A 21,513-nucleotide genomic window follows, 5' to 3' on the forward strand; every position below is an offset into this window, starting at 1 on the left:
TTGTTTTGTTTTGTTTTTCGTTTAAATTTTATATCATGAAAAATTGCGTAGGTTTGAATTCAGCTTTTATTTATTTATTTATTATTTTTTTTTTTACCTTGCTGTTATTGCGTCCCTGTTGGCAATAGACGCGACGCTCCTTGGTCCCACCTCCGCACGTCACGGAACAGGCCTCCCACGGGCCGACGATCCACCTATTTTTCAAGAAAATAAAAATTTATTTTTATTCGTGTAACATTAAAATCTCATTTGCCTTTTCTTTTTTTTTTTTTTTTTTTTTTTAAACCGAAAAAAAAAACAAAAAACATGTGGAGTTTCAGGGTGATTGCCTCGAGCATCAAACGTTGAATATTTCAAGAGCAAACAAGCCATCCCTTCTCTTCCCCCCCCCACCCCGTCCGCTAACAAATCAATTGTGTAAACAGAAAAAGAAAAAAAAAGAAAAGAAAATGTCATCGATGAATCGAAATAGCGCGACATAAATTGACAAGATGCGACGTTGTCATATTTAAGGATAGAATCCCGACGAGAGGAGCTTGTCGGTGCACCTGATTTCGACGTCACACTAAATCAATCATTGACGTACTTTCTCTTTAATAACGAGCTGTTTTGTTTGTTTTTTAAACCCATATCGCGTAACGATATCAAACACAAGAGAAATCTTCTCGGTGCTCCCCCCTCCCGCCCCAACGAAAATTAAAATCCCGCGCACGCAAATAAATAAATAAATAACGATCCCGACGAGATGAAACGCTGTGCATGCGTGAAAAAAAAACGAAAAGGAACAGATCTGGTTGTATAAACCACTCATGTCTGTTCTAACAAGATTTCATTTTTGTTTTTGTTTTTCTCCTTCATGTTTTCTTATAGAGTTCAACTATGCTCATTACTTATTCGCCATTTTCTTCTTTAAATTGAATTAAAAAAAGAAAAACATTTGGAGGCTTTTTTTTTTTTTTTTTTTTTTAAACTTATTGGGTCGATAAGAAAAGAGCCAATCACGAAAAGGGAAGAACATTTTTTGAAAATTCACTTACTTTGGAGGACAAGGATCGGTGTGACACTGGACGATTTTGGGCGCCGGTCGATTCGATGGGTCGCACAACGTCTGATCGTGCACCTCTAAACCGGTCACGGCATCCCTGCAAATGATTTCGACTTCCTGTTCACCTAGAGAGAAAAAAAAAAAAAATGCAAATGTCGTTCTGATTTCAATTCAAACAAAAACGAAATTCGGATCATCGTCTGCTATTTTGCCATAATAATATTTCAAAAAAAAGTCTTATTATTTCGTTCTTTTTTTTTTTTTTGTTTTCGTTGTTGAATCGATACGACAAAGGCTAACGCAGAGGTACGTGATAGACGGTGAACGTGATACCCCTACCCTACCCTTTCCACCTCTTTCATCATTCCCAGACTCGTTGACGTAGCGTTTTTTTTCTCTTCTTCTTCTTCTTCTCCCTGCTCCCCCCCCACTTCCTCCAGCGTGACACTTATTATATTTCTATTTTCGTTTGTAGCCCAGTGTGCGAGTGCACGAAACGTCTTGCTGATTAACGTCAACAAGATCCGACCAACTTCTCGTGATTTTTTCCTTTCCTTTTTGATTATTATTTTTTTTTTTTCTCGTTATCTCCCGTCTTCGCGGATGCAGTTTCACGTTACTTTCTTTTAATACATATATACAGTATATATATATATCTAAGATTAAAAGAGAAAGAAGTGCATTATTATGTTACCTCCGTCGCAGGACGCAGTGCAGGTGGAGAGACGGTGGCCAAAGTCCCATCGGTAGCCGACGACGAGGTCGTCGCTGCTGTCGGCGCACGTCGATCCATCGCCGCCGCACACTCCGCAAGCGTCCACTTTCGAATCAGAGTTCAATTGCAGATCGCATCCCACTGGCTGTTTTTTTTTTTTTTGTTTTTTTGTTTTTTGTTTTTTAAAAATAAATAGAGCAATGAAAATGATGTTATTTAACAATCGATTTCGTTTTTTTTTTTTTTCACGCAGATCAAAAAAAAAAAAATAATAATATGAATATGAAATGACCCCACAAATATTCAAATTACTTTGATCGATATTTGTTATGGAAGAATGCTGCGAAAAGAAGGCGAGCCAAAAAAAAAAGAAAAAACGTTTTTAAACGTTGATGATGGCGCGTGCCAAATCGTTTTTTTTTTGGGGGGGGGGGGGTTAGGATTGAGAAAAAAAAAAAAGAAGAGGATCTTCAGGATCGATGTGTACATGTCAATGAACTCTAACTCCCCTCTCTCCCTCCTTCCAAATGGCAATTGATTTAGAAAAAGCTTTTTTAAACAAAAAAAAAAAAAAAGGCGAAATGTGCGGACGTGTTTTTCCCGTCGATTGGGTGGAATGAACGAAAATGGGACGTGCCGAAATAAAAATAATAAAAAAAAAAAAAAAAAAAAAAAAAAGGGCGGGAGGATCATCTTTTATTTCAATTTGCTGAGAGCGCGGCGAGGAGGATAGGAGCTGCCCGAAGAGCTGTCAACAGGATCTGAAGAGTTATAAAGTACAATCCAATCTCATAGATGACATCCTCTTCCATCAACTCGTGTCGACTAAAGCTCCAGCGCTCCCCCACCACCTCCCCCCCCCACACACCCAACTATAAAAAAAAAAAAAAAAATCCCCACTCGTTTTTTTATTATTCAATTTTTTTTTTATAAGGAAATTTCTAGACTGGAACACACACAAAAAAAAACAAAAAAACATTGATATTGTTCCAGTAATAGGGTGGACACACTACAACGCAATATCGGATAGTGCCAAGAAAAAGACGAGGGGGACATGTGTAGAATACAAGTCGAGCAAACGTCTCCACATAAAGATGGATCAAGTCCTATCCCATTTTTTTCTTTAGCTTCTTATGTCTCTGCCTTACTACACACACACACACAGAGAGAGAGAAAGAAAGAGAGAGAGAGCGCATTTGATATTTATTATGCGTCGCTATCCCAGTGAGTGGTGAAGGGTGGGGTGGGGGGGAAAGCTTTATTCCGGGCAACGTTCCAGCAAATGCACGCCGAGTCATCGCGAAAGAAAACGATCTAATATTAAGATCTCGCAGAGGCAAACACACACACACACACACACAAAAAAGAAGGAAATGTTATTTTTTTTTTGTTGTTGTTGTTGTTGTTGTTTGTTCTAGTTGTTGCTGTTACAAAAGACATGACGACAAAAATCACCACTCGACCTTTTTTTTTTTCTTCCTCCCCCCTCCATCCGCTTAGATTTGTTTTTCTTGTGTTCCAAATGTTTTATTTTTATTTTTATTTTTTTTTTGGATTATTCTTTTAGAAAAAACCTTCGCTTTCTTTTTCTTTACTGTCGCTCTCTCTCTCTCTCTCTGTGTTCTACTCGGCATATCGGAGCCCTCCCAAATATTGATTCATCCATCTATATAGACAAACTGGGGGCTTGATGGCAGGGGGGGGGGGAGCTCTTGTTAATATTTGCCCATTCTTCTTCCTTTCGTTTTTTTTTTTTATGATTATTATTATTCCTCTTTTTTTTTATATACATATTTTTAAGGGGGAGGGGGGGGGGGAACTGTTTCCGCCTTAAAGGTCTTGCGTGTGTGTATGTGTGTTATGCCGGCAAAAGATAAATAGATATCTCTTTATCTCTTGTCGTATGAGACAAATTGATTTTGTTTTTTTTGTTTTTTTTTTTTTTTTCTCTTTTCTTTTGTTTTCTCGAGAAATAGAAACGAGTTGAAGAGAAAAAAAAAAAAAAAAAAAAAAGAGAGACTAACCTGACAGATTCCATCAATGCACATGTCCAAACTGCCCGGATTGCAACGCGTTCCATCGTGAACGCGGGCCGCGTGCTGGACGACCAGCGACGTGTTGACAGCCCGGCACGAAAGCGAACACGTCGGCGTGCTTTTATCCATGATCGGTACCCAATTGTATAATTTGCCCTTTTTAATTAAAAAAAAAAAAATAATAATAATAATAATAATGTAATTTAATTATTAAATCACATTTTTTTTTTTTTTTTTTCTTAATGAAGCAAAACAAAACACGCACGAAAAATGCGTCGTGTTTTAAGAGAAAAACTGGGTCAAACCCATTCGTACCTGGTAAGGTATGCTGTTGTAATTTTGGCACTGCTGCAACCGGAAATCGACCAATTCCGGGCACGGCTAAATGAATAAAATATGTTAATGAGGCCAGCAGCAACAACAACAATAAGAGGAGGAGGAGGAGGAGGGAAATGGAATGGTGATCTGAGAAATGTGTCAATACCTGCATATTGCAAATCTGATAGCGGATGCTACGTCCGTTGATTCCGCATCCGCGCACCGTGTCCATGCAGCGACGCGTCTGGTAGGTGGCACCACCGTCGCACGTCCTCGAACACGGCGCCCACTCCGACCATGTGGACCATTGCGGCTCCAGCGGATCTCTCGCCTTTCAACAACGCAAACAACATCAAAATAAGAGGGGGGGGGGGGGGGGAAAAAGGAAAAAAGAGACAAGTTTGGGCATGATGAAACAACGATGAATGATTGGCACTTTATCCAGCACACACACGCACAGACACAAAACAATACCGAAATCCATCAACATCATCGGATATTTACAAACCCCCCCCCCCTAAAAAAAAAAAAAAGGGGATGGGGATTTTGTCTTTCGATTCTTACATCCTCCGCTTTTTTTTTTTTTTTTTTTTGAGGTAGGTGTGTATCATCATCATCGATGTATTTATCCCTTTTTTGGAGCGTGAAAAGGAATAGAGCCCCAGACGCGCGTGAATCGATGCCATTGACAGGTTGATTGATGAATTTCACGAGACGATCGTAATTGCAACAAGCTCCAATCACGGACGGATAAGAAGAGGAAGAGGTTTTCTTTTTTATTTTTTTAGCGACTATTGGCAAAATGATAAATGACTACGGTGTTCTTATTTCACATGATTTTTGTTTTCCATGTTTTGTTTTGTTTTGTTTTTTTATTGTTGTTGTTGTTCTACGTCTAGCGAGTGGATTGTTTGTTGTAAAACACGTAACCTTCGGGTATATATATCACTCCTGTTTGGCTTCTACATGTTAAGGGGGGGTGGGGGAGGGCTCTGTTTCATCCGAATCGATCGATAATCGATTCGTCAAAAGAAAATGTTTTGAAGCTCCTCTGCAGATAAAAACGTTCCATTTTTTTTTTTTTCGTGTAGCAAAACAAGAATGTTCGTTTTTTAAATTTTACCTCGTTTCCGCCAAAATCATCCAGCATTGCCGCTCCGACGTCCATCATTAACGAAACCTGGTGCCAAAAAAAAACAAACAAGACAAAACACATCAATTAGTTGTGTAAATAAGTCTTACATAGCTCTTCAAATTCGGGCGTCATTGTTAGGTTCATTACTCGCAACGAGTGGGGGGGGGGAGGAGGAGGAGGAATCCGCGTGTAATGAATTGCATTGTCGCCATGACAACCAAGCACCCAAAAAAAAAAAAAAATGGAGGAGGAGAAAAGTCAGCATTGCGATCAATCAAAATAATAAATAAATAAATTTGAAAATAAAATCCTGAATGCGTGTAATGTTTCCGGTGATTTGCATATTGTTGCGTGTGAATTTGATTGACTGGCAGCGCGCGCTAAATTCAAATTTCTTTTAATTTTAAATCAAAACATCGATGTTTTCGAACGCATCAACTTTGTCCTCAATAAAAAAAAAAAAAGGGAAATCCGAGTCGGGGGGTAAAGATAAAAATAAAATAAAATAAAAGAGCGGCAGGTGGAGACAATTCAAAAAAAAGGACGGCAACACGAGCCGTTACGTCTTTTCCTCCCCGGCACAACTTGGGACCCCCTTTAAAGGACAAGTAGGCAATGTGTCACCTAACCCCTCACCGCCCCAGTTCTTCTCCCCCCCACCCCCCTAACCCCACTTCTTTTTTTCTTTTTTTTTTTTCGTGTTGTTAAACTGATGGTCATCGGACACGCAGTTCTTCTCCTTTTACCTCTCAACCCGCAAGTCTACATACACACACACACACACACACACACGCGGACAAAGTTTGTGCCAGTCCGCTTTTCTTTTCTTTACACACTAGGCAGCCATTTTTCCCTTCCTCTTACACTTAATCAATAACTGCAGCACCAACGTTTCCCAAACCTCTTGTAAGAAAACAAAATACAAAAAAAAAAAAAAAAAATTCTTACACAATCTTATAACAAATGACCGGACCGCACATAACACCATCGGTTTGACAGTTCCCCCCCCCCCTCCTTTTTTTTCTGCTTGTGGTTCAACAATCAACTCATCTCATTTTTTTTTCTTTTTTGCGGCCATCGCTGAAGAAGAAGAAGAAAGGGGATCACTTTTCCAAACTGTTACTTCAAACAATCGTGATACCCCTCCCCACTGGTATGTGGTTGAGGATAGTGGGGTTGGGAAGTGGGTGGGGGGTTGTTATCTTTTATTTTTTATATTTTTTCTTTTTTTTTTTTTGTTGGGTTATCAGAGAGAAACGCACTTACAAGCGGCTGTCATTCGGCTCTGTACGCGATTTATCACGTTCCGACTTGCAACGGCGTCCCGCACGCAAGGCGACGGCCACTCCCCCCCCCCCCCCCAAAGAAAAAAAAAAGTGGACCTTTTGTTTTTGTTTTTTTATTGGGGACAAGTTAAATAAGAAAAGAAAACGACATTCGCGAAAATATAAAAGAACTTCTTACGCATCTCGAATTGAATCGCCAATCTTGAAAGGCTTTCAAAAAAAAAAAAAAAAAAAAAAAAAAAAAATAGGCTATCCAATTTTGTTTTTATTAGCACAGCCTCAATTTCGCTTGGTTTTAATTGTTTGACCCTTCCCCCCTCCCCCCTTCTTTTATTTTGGAATGAAAACCTATTTCAGTGGAGTAATAGCACAGAGTCATAACAATAAATGTTTTTCTTGTTTTTGTTTTTTTTTTTCACCCCCCCCCCCCCGAACAAATTGAATTAACCTAAAAATACACACACCTGGTTTTATTACTGTTATTAACCCTTTCTTCTCAACTTCCCTTGAAAAAAAAAAAAAAAAACCCACTTCATTAAAGCAAATGGACCGAGGTCATAAAAAAAAAATATTTTTTTCAAGTTTCTTCCGGCCACACACACACACACATCACACACACACACACACACACACAGGTATGCACCATCGCCCCCACCGGAGTTTAGAAACTCCTTTTTTTTTTTTTTTTTTTTACCTTAATTGGATAGTCTTTTATTGTGTACCTGTGCACTGCTAAACTATCGATTTGTTCACAAAGAAAAAAAAAATGGGAGAAACTACTTCAAACCATTTGGCCTCTATTGAAAAAAAAAAGAAACTGGACATTGAAATAGAAGAAGATTAAAAATGTTTTTTTATCTTTTTTCTTGAAATCATTTACCAAAGAAAAAAAAAAAAAAAAAAAAAAAAAAAAAAAGTGCGTGGCAAATCAAAATTTAAATTGTGTTCCCCTCCCTTTGACGGTGGTCGTTTCACCTTGCCGAAGAATTTCTTTTTTTTCTAAATCTCTATTCTCTTTTACATTTCGCGAGTTGGCAAGAGAGGGGGGGTCTAGCAAACGATTTTTTCTTTTTCCTTTTTTGACCAGCAAAAAAAAAAAAAAAAAAAAAAAAAAAAAGTGGGGGGGGGGGGGGAGCTGGACCAAAAAGAAAGTCATTTGTCAATGTCCATTTTTTTTTTTTTTTCCTTTTTTCCTTTCTCCTTTCGCAAGCGGTTCTTCTTCTTCTTTCGTTATCCGCAACACACATCCAACGAGAGGGTGCGGATAGCCCAAAAGAACACACACACAAAGAATGCCAACACACACACACAAGACAGTGAGAGAGAGAGAGAGAGAGAGATAAGTTTCTAAAGTGTCTGTGAGAAAAGAAACAAGAATTTTTTTGTGTGTTTTTTTTTTAGTGGGGGCCCAACATCAATTTGAGGAGGAGTTTTTTTTGTTTTTTTTTTCTTGGCCATCCTCTTTTTAGCCTATTGCTTTCACTAGGTACTCTACATTTATTAGATTTTTTTTTTGTTTTGTTTTTTTCGCCCCTTCAAGAGGGGCAGCCCTTTTTTTTTTTTTTTTTGGGAAATACCGAAGAGGATGTACGCGTGATCTGTTCGTGAAATTCAAAGTGCCTTGTGCTTTTTTTAAACGATGTTTCAGATAAGAACTGACCGATCAAATACTTTGCATTTACAATAATAATAGATGGGGAAGCGCACATTCAAATGGGCGTGTCTGTTGATAGGCAAATTGCACTTTGAAAAATTGTATGTTTTGAAAATGAAAGAAAATGTGAAGGTTGAAATATCTGCGCGGCACGTTGAGATTTAAAAAAAAAAAAGGTATTTCTCCGCAGGTGATGGGTGAAATGAAGTTATTTGACACACACACACGCGCGCTTGTGTGTGTGTGTTTCAGTTAAAGTTAAAGGGGGGAAAAAAATCAAACAAGTCAGATGATTCGATGAGGAAAAATGTCTGCCCCTCTGACCGCAATCGAACAACATCAAAAGGGTCACGAAAAAAAAAAAATCGATCCACCAGTTATGTAAATTAAAAGAGCGTCACGATGATATTGGCGATGAGTCAACGATCAATTGCAAAAAAAAAAAAAATGCAAACGGTTGCGTGTGGCCATTCAAATAGCGGCGCCAAAATTCAAATTCAAAAACGATTTTTTTTTTTTTTTTTTTTTCAAAATGTTCGTCCCCTTCGCAGCTTTTTTTTTTTTTTTTTTTTTGAAAATGACATTCCTTCCGAACGTACCCGGCACTTTTATTCAACTTCCATGTTTGGAACACTGAAAGACGTCGATCAGCGTTTCAAAAAAAAAAAAAAAAATAAAATAAAATAAAATAAAGAAATAAATCGAATCAAATTTTTCTTTCGTGTTTTATGTACAAAAGAAAAAAGAAAAAAAAAAAAAAACTGGTTCTTATTTATTATTATGCTGCCTAGTAAAAAGAAAAAAGAAATAAATAAATAAATGTCTGTAATGTTGAACTTGTCCGGATAACTTTACAACCCCTTCACTCATTCCTCCCCACCCAGAAAAAAAAAAAAAAAAAAAAGATCTTTGACGGACACCTATCCCCATTGTTATCGGCATAACAATTTTTCTTCGTTCGTTCTTCATTCTTTACTTCCCCCTACCTCTCGCTTTTTTTTCTTTTCCATGCACACTCGTTTGCTTTCAAAAAAAAAAAAAAAATAAAATACAATGGAAGGATGTTGTTATTGTAAACTCCACCGACGGGGTGTAAAAGAAACAAAAAATTCAAAGACATGCAAATGACAGTCGGGGGGGGGGGGGGGGGGGACACACACACACAAAAAAAATCACAATATCCTCCCCCCCCCCCCCCCCCAAAAAAAAAAAAATGCTAATCATCACGAAGTAACGAGAAAACAAATTTTTGACTAGATGACCACAGCGTCCTTTTTTAATCCTTTTTTAATCAAATGAGATTCAATCAGGCTGTCGACCATCAGACTATATGGTAGTTGATTTTCATTTAATAAATAGATGCCGATGCAGCGGCACATCATCAAAACCTCATCCGAAAATATAAAAAAAAAAAAAAAAAAAAGAAGTCCGTGTAGTCAGCGCTAATAGAAAAGAAGCGCCCTCTTCCCCCCCCCCTCTCTCTCTCTCACTCCCGCAAAAAAAAATAAGGAAAAAAAAAAAAAAAAAGAAAAAGAAAAGAAAGACACGACCGCCAACAAGAGACTTTCGGATCGATGAGCATTTTTGGATGACTGGGCGGAAGCCGGAAACCGGATGCTGACATTCCACGATTTCTAACCCTCCCCATTTCTATCGCGAGACCATTTTCTTCTTCTATCGAATGTTCTCCTCCTCTCCCCCCCCCACCCCCTTCTTTTTTGATGATTGCCAACTTTTGCTTGTCTAGTCTTGTACAAGTCTCCCCCCCCCCCATCTCCGTCTCTATTGCCCGGCCAAGAAAATTGGGAACACACGAACATCTTTAAAGACGCGATCCAGTTGATCGTACACACACACACACACACACACATCACACAAGCTAAATGATGATGCCAATGAATAAATCATTCAGACTGCCAAACCCGATTCTCTTTCTCTCTTGCCCGCCCCATTTTCCTACGAAAACAGCTGATGGATCGACTATTCTTTTTTTTTTTTTTTTACGAATAAAAAAAAAAAAAATGGGATACATAAACAAACCGGCCAAACGCTTTTTCTTTTTCTTTTTTTTTAATCACGTAGTGAGATCCCAGGGCGTTCACGCAGACGTTAAAACAAAAAATGTTATATATCCCCCCCCTCCCTATCATCTAGTCGAATGTGACATTGTCAATTGTATTAGAACGGCCGACTGTTGGACGGACAGTCGGAATCACGAAACATGACATCAAATCAAAGAAGAAAAAAAAAAAAAGAATTTCTTTTGTAGCTGGACAGCCGGACTCTATTTTGCGAGAAAATAAGAGCGCCATGTCCAAAGGGGCTATGAAAAAAAAAAAAAAAAAAAAAAAAAAAGTCCCGACACCCGAAGGAAACCTTTAAGTGAATCACAAATAAAGGGCCCTGCACCCCAAAGGGATCATACTAAGTTGGCCTTTTTTTTTTTTTTTTTTCTTCTTCTTCCTTTACTTTCTACTGCACAAAAAAAAAAAAAAACAAACAAGGAGATATAAGATTACTTAAAAGAACTTGTGTATAGTCTCATGTCTCTTAATCCCGGCCATGTTTCGAGAGGATGGCCAGATACGTCTTACAACAAGGGAAAAGTTCAAGTACCGCAGAACGTACGTAAAGGGGAGGGTGGTGGTCTTTAGCAAACATGTTTCCTACTATTTTGTTAATCATTCTATCGCTTTTTTTTCTTTTTTGTCTGCCCTCCAGTTCGAGTGCAGTACTTGATTTCGACAACGTGACACGATAATCAGCATTCCTCACCGTCTTCCCCTTCCCGGCAGCCCCAAACTTTGTGTTTTCATGTCAGATTAAAGTAGATAGAACCTCATTCGTATTTAACAAGTTCTATCGATGACTTCACTTAAAAACTAAATCCGTTGATTTGTCAACAAGAAAAAAAAAAGAAAAAAAAGAAGGTGAACATCTGTAACGTTCAGATTGAAAGAAACAATGGACGAGTCGCAGGCAGGTGTTGACAGGTCGTATTTCGTGAAAGGGGGGGGGGGGAAGAAACAAGGAATTTACGTTTACGTTTGAAAGGCTGAATGGGACGCAACGCTCGTTCCAAAACGTCGTCGTTTGGAGGGAGAGCAAAAGTGAAAATAAAAAATGATGTGGCAGCGCATACAGAAAGAAAAGCAACTCGATCTCGTTGTTAACTGAAATATTAAAAAAAAAAATAAATAAATAAAAAAAAAATACGGGGTATCGACCTGAACTATCTCTTGTAACATGTGGGAGGGGGGGGGGGGCATTTCCCATTTTTTTTTGTATGGACACGGATCATCATCAAAGCAAACCGAACTCGGTGCCAATGGGCTTCGACCATCTCCGTTTTTAATGCTCACGCACGTCTTTGTTCCCAAATTATTTATTTTTTTTTTTTTTTTTAAGAAAAATCAATTGAAAATATAGGCCAGTTTTAGAATTAAAAAAAAATTGAAAGTGAGGATGTTGTCTTTAAAGTTGTTTGTAAAAGTGAAGAGAAAATGTTGTTCATTAACAACACGCGTTTCATCGTTGTCTTGGCGGGGGAAAATGTTTGGATGGGGACGAATGTTAAACAAGGAACATCACGATGTCCTTCAATTAAAATAACAAAAAGAAAAAACGGAAAAAAGGGGTTTGCCTACATCAATTCTTTTCAATTCCATATGCGTCGTCGAGGAGGAAAGAAAAAGAAAGAAAAATGATTATACATTTTTCTTTGAATCATCCGGTGAGTCATTTCCCCCCCCCGTTTTTTCCTTTCTGCGCAAGCAAAAGCTCGCGCGCCCAGTTAAACAGTTGCCCAGGCACCTTATTGTCCATAGAGCTTTTCAGTACACACACGCCCATGAAAGCGATGGCCCGGCCCGTCAGAAACGGGCGTGGACCATGGTAAAAGGGCTTCTCAACACTACGTACCGTGTCCGTGCATACCGACTCATACGTAATGACATCTTTTCCTTCTTTTTTTTTTTTTCTTAGAAAGAAGTTTTCTCTCTCGTTCTCTTCGCTCTTGTAAAGACACACTTACAAGGCGTTTGTGTGTGCAGTTTTCTCTCGTACTCACGAATTAATCACCGAACAGCAAGTTTTTCCTTCTTTTTTTTTTTTTCTTTTCAAGAGAGAGAGAGAGAGAGAGAAAGAGAGAAAACTTTATTATGAGGTGGGACACATTATCCATGCTGCCTTGAGTCACATGCCTCACAGTGGCCTTTATTGCACCATGCTGTTTCTATTTGGTGCAGGAATTTCAACGGTCACTTAATGTCCACACTTTTGTGTCTCGCTGCTTGTTCCTGCTTTCTGTGGCAGTTGCCAATTTTCCTTCTCGCTCCTAGCTTGCCCTTGGGTGCTACATGTGCCTCTGAGCGTAATGACAACTGAAAGGAAACTCTACAATAATGGGAGGAAGTGTTGTCACGTAAAAGAAAACAGCCCTTCAAGCCAAAATGTCCCTAGTTTCAACAGAAGAACAAGGGCCCAGGGACGAATTCGTACCATCAATCAACTATCAAACAAGAATTGTGAAGCAGCACACGTCAACGTGATAATAATAGATAACGTCAGCAGCACTTACTTTCCAAAAATAAAATGGCATCACGTGATTTCTTCACCAGCCTTTTCTTTTTCTTGCTTCATTTTCAAGGAGGCTTGCTTGACGAGAAGCTCAGTTTCCCATTTTCGATGATTAAACGTTAAAGGAGTAAAATATAAACGAGACGTCATCATCTAATCGTTTCGTGGGCGCCACTGTTTGTTCGCGCCACAAAATGTCCGACCAAAAAACAATTGAGTCATTGTCTGACAGCGTTGCAGATTTTGACCACAAGATAAATCTTCTAAACTCGTTGATGCTGTCATTTCATTTATTGTATAATCATCAATCAAAATTCCAAAACGTCAAGCAGTAGTCAACACATTTTTTTTTTTACGAAATTCCTTTTTTTTTTTGTATATCATTTTTTTTTGGGGAGCGAAACCAAATAAAAAACCTCAACATCCTTTTTTTCTCAAACGTGAGTCAACGATATCCGGAACGATCGAACGAATGTCATCACAACTTGTTTGTGGAGGGTATTCGTAAAAATTGGAAATAAGAGTTGTATAGCTACAGTTTACTGCCTACCGAATATCTCGTTTCATTTCGAGACAAGAAATCTGTTCGTTCGATCTAAATGAATTTAAGAGGGGGTCGTCGTCGACGGTGGTTCTACACAGGCGGAAAGTCCTAACCTTTTTGTTTTCTTTTTTTTTCAAAAGCCATTTTTATTGCATTCGAACCCTTTAAATTTATTATTTTTTGGTTCTTTTTCAACAATAACAACAAGAGAAAAACAAAAACAAAAATAAAGGTTGATTCCCATAGTGTCTTCCACGTAATAGAACAACAACAGCAAAGAAGCAGCCCAAACATGGAAACTCCATTAAGCAAATCTTCGTTGTGATTTCCCGGTCTTTTCACATTTCCTTTTTCTCTTAGGTAAGACCAAAACGAAACAAGCAATGGAGGAAATGCTTTCCTTTCAACATCAGCCAATACGAAATCTTTTTAATCTAGCCGGCAAAACATGTTATTCACTTTTGTGACTATTAGAGCGAAACATTAAATGAAATGAGGCAAAGAAAAAGAACCAAAAAACAGCGGCTTTTCAACACAGTGGGGGGAGGTATATAAAAATTCCATTCTTTTTTTTTTTTTTTTTCCATTGGGACCAGTTATTGTAACCCTCAAAGTCTATTAGTATTGTATAACAACCGACAACTTTGACGGGGGATTTCTCATTTTCGTGCGAACCGGGCGGCAAAAAAAAACAAAACAAAACAAAGGTGGGTCATAAACGCGTGTCGTAACGGAGGTTAAAGCGCAATAATCCCCTTGCAAAAAAAAAAAAAAAAATGAAAGAAAACTAGTAAAAGAAAAATTTTGTACGTGTGTGTAATCATCGCGCTTTTATTGTACGCTTATGAGCGTTCAAACCGGGTAAAAGCCTTTTCGCTTATGGTGGCGCTTTTGTTTTTTTTTGTTTTGTTTTTTTTAATTTAAAAATTTACTTTTTCTTTCAAATACATATTTTTTTTTATTAGTCACTAGTGTGTGTAAGTATTACGGTGTGTGTGTGTGTGTGTGTGTTGGCCGACACACTTGAGTCGACAAAGGGGAAAAAAGCAGCGGGAGATTGGCGGCGGCTTTAAAAAACTTTTTCTTTAAATAATTTTATTTTTATTTTTTTTTTTTTTTTGTTCCCCAACTTGTTTTACATTTTTGATTATTATTTTTCAATTTCCATCAACATCCTCCCCATTTCCTAATCTCATCGTCGCTTTTTGTTTTGTCTTTCTGTTTTCTTTTATAACTGAATTGGATTTTGTGTTTCTGTTTTTTCTCAATCGCCCCCCGGCAGCTTCTGATTTGCTGTTTAGTTTGATACGGCCGGTAACGAAAAAAATACAAAAAAAACAAACGTCGGTAGATATTTACTTTATGATAGATAGATAGATGACATGTAGTAGTACAACCGATCTATCCCGCCCTGTCATTCTTGTTTTCCCTTTCATTTCATTTTAAAAAAAGTTATCGAATATTTTGAAAACTATTCCGCCCATTTTCGGTATTTTTTTTTAAATTTCCGCAGTTTTCCCATCAACTTTAAAGAGTAAATCAATTGAAAATGAAACTCACCAAGACGAAGACAATCAACTTGGCTCTTGATGTGTCCATGATGAAATTTGTTTTTTTTTTCACACCGAGTCCTTTGAAAATCGTCCGAATAAACGCACTTTGATTCAGTTTTTTTTTTTATAGTCTGTTGATCAATTGGAGATTGCTGTCGTGAATGCCACGTCGGTTAGCAGAAGTCTCAATGACAACCAAAATATATTTCAATATATATTTTTTTTTTAATAATAATAATTAAAAAAAAAATAATAATATTTGGTGTTGGTTGTTTGTTCAAGTTTCCAGCTCGTCGGGTTGATGGAACTTCACGGCCATGGTTCGATAACCGCAGAAGGTGAAGTAGTTAGCCCGTTTTTGTTTTTAATTAAAACATCAGCAGTTCTCTTTCTAAAAGCAAAAAAGAAAGAAAAATAAACACAAAATTTAATTTCAATTTCTTTCTGTAATGAAATAAGAAGTTACAATTTCAATTGAGAAACAAAAAAAAAAAAAAAAAGGGGTGGGGGGAAACGACATCGTAAAAAAAAACAACAAAAAACAAGGAGGCTGAGTAATCCGCCGCTGTTGGGCATTTTATCCTGTGAAAGCAAATCAAGAGAGTGTGGCCAATAACTCTATATCGTATAGTGTAGGTATTTCTTTATTTTATTTTTTATTCGATCGTTTCGACCGGCTCTTTACGAAGACCTCCTTCGTGACTAGAATTTCAAATCACGCGGTGTGCGGCAGAAGAAGAAGCGGCTCGGAGGCCAAACAAAAAAAAAAAAAAAAAAAACGATGCCACACCAACTGTATACGCAAGAACTCGTGTGTGTTATAGATTTATGTATAATCGAATCATCCCTTACTATCGGCTACCGGCGGATAAAACACGTAGCGCGTTTATAATATTCTTTTGTTTCTTCTTCTTTTTGTTTTTTTTTTGTTTTTTTTCATTGCATCCTCTTCCGCTGTGTGTGCCGTACAATCATGTAGGAAAACCAACAAAAGAAGTTCATTTCCATTGAAGACATCAAAATCTATCTTTCGGGGGAGGGGGAGGAGGAGGGAGAGAAAATATTTTATTCAGATATTATGGAATTCCATTTGAACTTGACCACCTGTTTTCTTTTGACTAGTAAGAAGATTGGAAAGATATGTTTCTCTGTGTTTTTTTTTGTTTTTTTTTCTTTTATTCAAACAAAATATTTCTATTCTCTGTGATTGAATTGATGGGATTTTCTTTTTTTTTTTTTTTTTTTGGAAAAATGTTTTCCTTTGTGCGGAAAGTCAAAAACTTCGCCAAAACGAAACAACAAAGAGATCAGAGAAAACAGAAAGAAAAAAAAAAAGAAGAAATGTTACCAAAAAAATATATATATCAAAATCCAATCTTCTTTAGATCAATCTCCTCCCCCCTCCCCAAAAAAAGAAAGATTTTTATTTTTTGCAAGAAATAAAGTGGATAAGCATTTTTTGCAACAAATTCAATTCTTTTGTTTACTCTATCCCTTTCACCTTCTCCCTGCAGTGTTGACATACAATCATTTCGTCATAGACATTTTTCTTTTTCAATTTCTAAACAAAAAAATAAAATTTCAACAAGAAAAAAAAAAAAAATATATCCACCAAGCCGGGCACGATCCCCCACAAGTTTTACATTACAACACAAAAAGAAAGAAAGAAGGAAAGAAAAACGGACCAGTATTTAGCCGGCATTTTAGGTGTACGTGCGCGTACCTCCCAAAAATAAAATATCCGCCCCTTGAATTATGATTTGTTTTTTTTAATTTAAATTTCTTATCGAAAAATTTCATTCAAATGGCCCACATCTTTAATAGAATATTTTTTTAAAAAAAATGGAATCTACCGTTTAACTACTGGACAGGAAGATAATTGAAAATTCACTTTATTTAAAGCGAATAAAAAAAAGGGCGCGGTCATGTTGGATTGTTTTTTTTTTTTGTCGGATGCGTTTCAAGAGAAAAATCGTGCACGTCATTTGATTAGCGCACAGACGTGAAGATGCCAGTGTCACCAAACTTTTTCTCACCACACCTCCGCTCTAAAAGGTTCTCAACATTTATGGGCAAAAAAAAAAAGAACAAACTTTTCCCCCCACAAAACAAAACAGGGCGCGTCCATCATCCCGTTTTGGAACAGTATAATCTCTTCAAGTTCTCAGTGTTTGCGTCTGAAGAAAAAAAAAAAAAAAAAAAATGGAGCCTTTCAATATGTACATTAGATATTGACACACTCACCCCCCCCCCCCCTATATTTACCTTTAAACGAAAAAAAAAAAAAAGAAAATTATGGGTGACAATCAGTTTATTATCGTCTGCGTTTCAGGTCGGTGGGGACTTTCTGGCGACTGTTTGAAAAATAAATAAAAATAAGAAATCGGAAGTTGTCCATAGCCACAATTTTCTTTTCTAAAATGTCACATTTTGAGGACGTGGAGAAGTGATGGAATTTAAAAAAGGTGTGTAATTGTTTATCTATCGATTTCGTCATTAAGAAACGGTGTACAAACGTATAAAGTCCACTTCATTTCTTTGCCGATGAATGTTATCACGCTCATTTGTTACACATAGCGGTGACGATTATCGGCGTACCAGCGTCCGTACGAGATAAGGTGCGCAAACACGACGAGACGCAGCGAAAAGAAACACGAAAAACCCCTGCTCTGACAAGCGTACCTTTCCTCTTCTTGCTGATAACGAGGTGGGTCACCTCAAGCGACACATTTCCTTCAGTCTCGCATATAAATTTTCTTGTTTTTGTTTGTAATGCGATAAAAGGTCATATTTAAAAAAATGGGACGTCATCATTCAGTGGAAATAAGAAACGAGTATTCTTATCGCCATTTTAATTCAATCCGATGAGAAAAAAAAAGAAAAAGCCAATTAAGGAATTTTATGGCTACGTTAATGTTTAGATTGTGCAAAGAATTTAATCCCTCGTTTTGCGAGCTCGTTAAAAGAAAAAGACAACGGATTTCCCCAAGAATTATTATCTTGTCATTGTGGATTTCCACAACGTTACGTCACACCGCACTAAAGTTCAAATTCCTCGCCAACTTAAAAAAAAAAAAAAAAAAAAAATGAATAATGAGTTTTTTTTTTCTCACCTCTATCCTCGGGCCGGTGAAAAATACACACATACACACACGCACACACCGTGTTTTCACCAGCGCGCGCACACACACACACACACACACACACAAAAAAAAAGGCCGAAATTTTAAACTAATTGTGACCAACACTTTGTTGTTGTGTATAAAAATGCGCGCAGTTTTAATCGGATGTTTTTGAGTACAAACGGATTACATCCGCATCGATAGCAGCCAAAGGTGAACACACACACACAAACACACACACGGACGTACACTTGGGCAGGACCGACTACTGGATGCACCGTTCGTTCAGGACTGGTGTCGAGACTCTGAGCCCCAAATGTTCGCTACCGGTCCCACTAGTCCATACAGTCCCAACGGAGTGGGGGAAGGGAAAAAAACTACAGTGCAGACGACTTGTACTACTACTTCAAAAAAAAAAAAGAAAAAAAAAAAAAAAAAAAAAAAAAAAGGGGAGGAGCCAAAAAGCCACGCCCATGACGTCTGGTGCGCCGTATCGCGATGAAGTGACGAAACTCTTGTTTTTTTCCTTTCCCATCACGTGATGCAGGTGAAAATGATTTGTGTGCGACGTTGAGTTTTTTTTGTTTTTTTTTTGTTCTTGCTTCCAAGTGACGAAATATTTTCGTGGTTTCATTGAAAATAAAACGAACAAAAAATAAATCGCAGTCAAAGGGATCGATATAATCGATCTCAGTCTGATGATGACCATATTCTGATTTATTCTTATATTGCAAAAAAAAAAAAAAAAAAAAAAATCACGTTTTTTCGTGAGCTGTGTTGCTTGATCGATAGCAAAACAACATTTGTCTCACCCTAACTTTATATTTTTTTTTTATTCAAACTTTGTCGCGTTAAAATACGACGCGATAAATCGGAATATAAAAAGAAAAATGGCGATACTGTCTCGACACGACTCGATCGATTATTTAATTAAAAAAAAAAAAAAATAACAACAACAAAAAAAAAAAACAAGCAAAACAATACATTAATCGAGGTGAATTGGGGACCTGGTTATGGTACATGCGTCAGTCGAAGATAATCAATTTTCAAACGTTGTGCCCGAGGCGATAAATGTACACGTTTAACCGCACTCGTTTATTGATGATGTACTGATGCCCTTTCAATGTGCGCTCGTCAACACAAAAACATGCACACGAACGAAACGCGCATCTTTGCACATGGACTCTCCTATTAATGAATGCATTGTACACAGCGACGGTCAACGATGAGCGAACGCATCGAAACGTGGTCAACCTATTTTCAATCAATTTGCATACACGTCTATCGACAGCGAATGGCTCTCGAAAGATTGGCGTCTCGACACAACGTGCAGATATTAAACCACGTATATACATATATATATATGCATATATGCAAATAATGCATTTATCTCGAACACGTACACGCGTGCACAGATGATCGATAAACACAACAAAACGCGATTTCGCAGTGAAATTGCGGGATATCTCAAAAGTTGGCCGTCACATGTCGACAAACAGAAGCGACCCCGGCGCCTTGATCTATTGATGATACCCCCCACCCCCACCCCCTCTCACCATTTGTGTTTACGTGTGTGTATATACATATATGCTATATAAAGTGTATCGAATATTTCACTGGACAGCCCCGCAAACTCTGATTGCACGTACATGTTTCATCACTCTGATTTTCTCTTCTGATGTCAGTCTGTGCGACTGGGACTCGAAAATGATCGCACCTCGTCAAATGTCCGCGGCTGTGAATGCACTTAACATCCCGCGACATTCGAAGGCACCGACATCGAGCAGAGCGTGAACTTGTACTGTTTGCAATAACTAAAGGTCTCTCTCCCTCTCTCTCTTTTGCTCGGCACATGTATAACAAATGACGGCAGATTGTGAACCCCTCGAGGACACGTGTCAAATACGCCCCCCCCCCCTTCTAAACGCCGGTAAGCTAATTCACGACATATCGATCGAAAACAAAAGAGGTATAGATATAATTAACAGTGATTTACATATTTTGTTCGATTGATAAATTTCGTGAGCTGCGTATTAAGAGGCTCGGCAAAATGAGAGACGCTGCTGTCGACACATTTCTAATCAACCCCTTTCCCCGTTCCCCCCATCTATAATACACAAGGCGCAATGGAAGCATCCTGACGAATAATTACGGGGCCTCCTGGATTTTCTGATGACGCAAATGCCCTCCTACGCTCATTAAATCATCTCTTTATTGAACTTTATTTTTCATTAAGAATCCATTTTTTTTGTGTGGGGGGGGGGGTTCAGAAAAATCGTACAGGTTTATGTATGCTAATCAATCAATTAGTAGAATCCACATACAAATTTATCTCTTTCTCTCTGTGTGTGAGCAAGATATTGATAAACATGTATAGGATGTTATTCTTTCCCCGGCAAAAGACGATCCATTTCCAGGAGAGCTTAGAACGTCGGCCCGGAGAAAGAGATTCGTAATCCAAGACGAATGCTGAGCGATTGGATGCCCTTTTATTTTCGTTACAGTGGCATTGTCGAAAAAAAAAAAAAAAAAAAAATATCTTACTTGTCCGGATATGTAGAGACATACGAAGAGGACCACCAAATGATCCTACACACGCACGGCGGTGTCGGACATTGAGCTCCGCTGGGCCACGGCTGGCAAAAGAGGAAATTGGAACGTCTGATGGGTGCGCTTTATTAGAATAGAACGACAGGAGGGGGGAGGGGGAGGCAAAGCCTTTTGGATCTAGTCCATCAGTCGTGTGTAATAGCTAATTGGAAATCACGCTGGACACACGTTCGGATATTTAAAAATGTTGCAAGTCAAAATCGAATGTGACGCCACATGGCGGCCGAAACGCGACGTTCGTTATAAACGCGCCGCTTTTATAACGAGGCTATTTGAAAAACAATGTTGACGTATAACACATGAAAAAACAAAACAAGTGAAAATTGTTTCGGATGAGAAAGGCCACGCGAACCATTAGCTGAGCTTCCATTATTTAGCCTACACTTTTATTGTCCTAGATGTGTAAAGAAAACGTTCTCCTCGAGATAAATAATGGGGGGGGGGGGGGAGAGCTTTACGTACATCGATTGTTGTAGAAAGGCAGCCATTGTGATCGCCTATTATCTCTTACATAGAATATATAGAGTGTATATATATATATACACACACGCGAGCTGGATTTATACGTAGACCTATTATGATTCGTAAATATAGCAATTGGCTGTTTCGTGTTGTTTGGGTGAGGCCCCAACAAAACACAGCGGCAGGTCTGAAATCTACCGGATCAAAAAACAAAAAAAAAATATTCCTCATTTAAGTTGTTCTAGTTTGTTGGGTTCATCGCTGTCGAAGGATTTAAGAAAAGAGAACACACACCAAAAAAAAAAAAAAAAATGCCCATTGGTTTCGGTACTCCACCCTGAAATTCCCAAACAAACGAAGAAAATAATAATAATTTGCTTCCTGGACTTTTAGAAGATTTTAAATAAAAACAAAAAAAAAATAATAATAAAAACTGCCGACACCCTGAAGGCATT

The 21,513-nt window shown here is 38.0% G+C and overlaps 1 protein-coding gene across 1 annotated transcript in view; it reads right to left on the reverse strand.

The window, feature by feature from the left end:
• The window catches only part of LOC130693581 (ADAMTS-like protein 1), a 33,198-nt gene extending 14,937 nt beyond the window's left edge, over positions 1-18,261 (reverse strand). Inside the window, 9 exon segments of the mRNA XM_057516748.2 lie at positions 98-194; positions 1,038-1,170; positions 1,740-1,905; positions 3,785-3,952; positions 4,112-4,177; positions 4,281-4,445; positions 5,238-5,294; positions 14,872-15,255; positions 17,978-18,261. Coding sequence (XP_057372731.1) covers positions 98-194; positions 1,038-1,170; positions 1,740-1,905; positions 3,785-3,952; positions 4,112-4,177; positions 4,281-4,445; positions 5,238-5,294; positions 14,872-14,910 — 891 coding nt within the window. The 5' untranslated portion in view covers positions 14,911-15,255; positions 17,978-18,261.
• Positions 18,262-21,513: the final 3,252 nt, after the last annotated feature.

The sequence above is a fragment of the Daphnia carinata genome, chromosome 3 (assembly GCF_022539665.2).
Source record: "Daphnia carinata strain CSIRO-1 chromosome 3, CSIRO_AGI_Dcar_HiC_V3, whole genome shotgun sequence".
NCBI lineage: Eukaryota > Metazoa > Arthropoda > Branchiopoda > Diplostraca > Daphniidae > Daphnia > Daphnia carinata.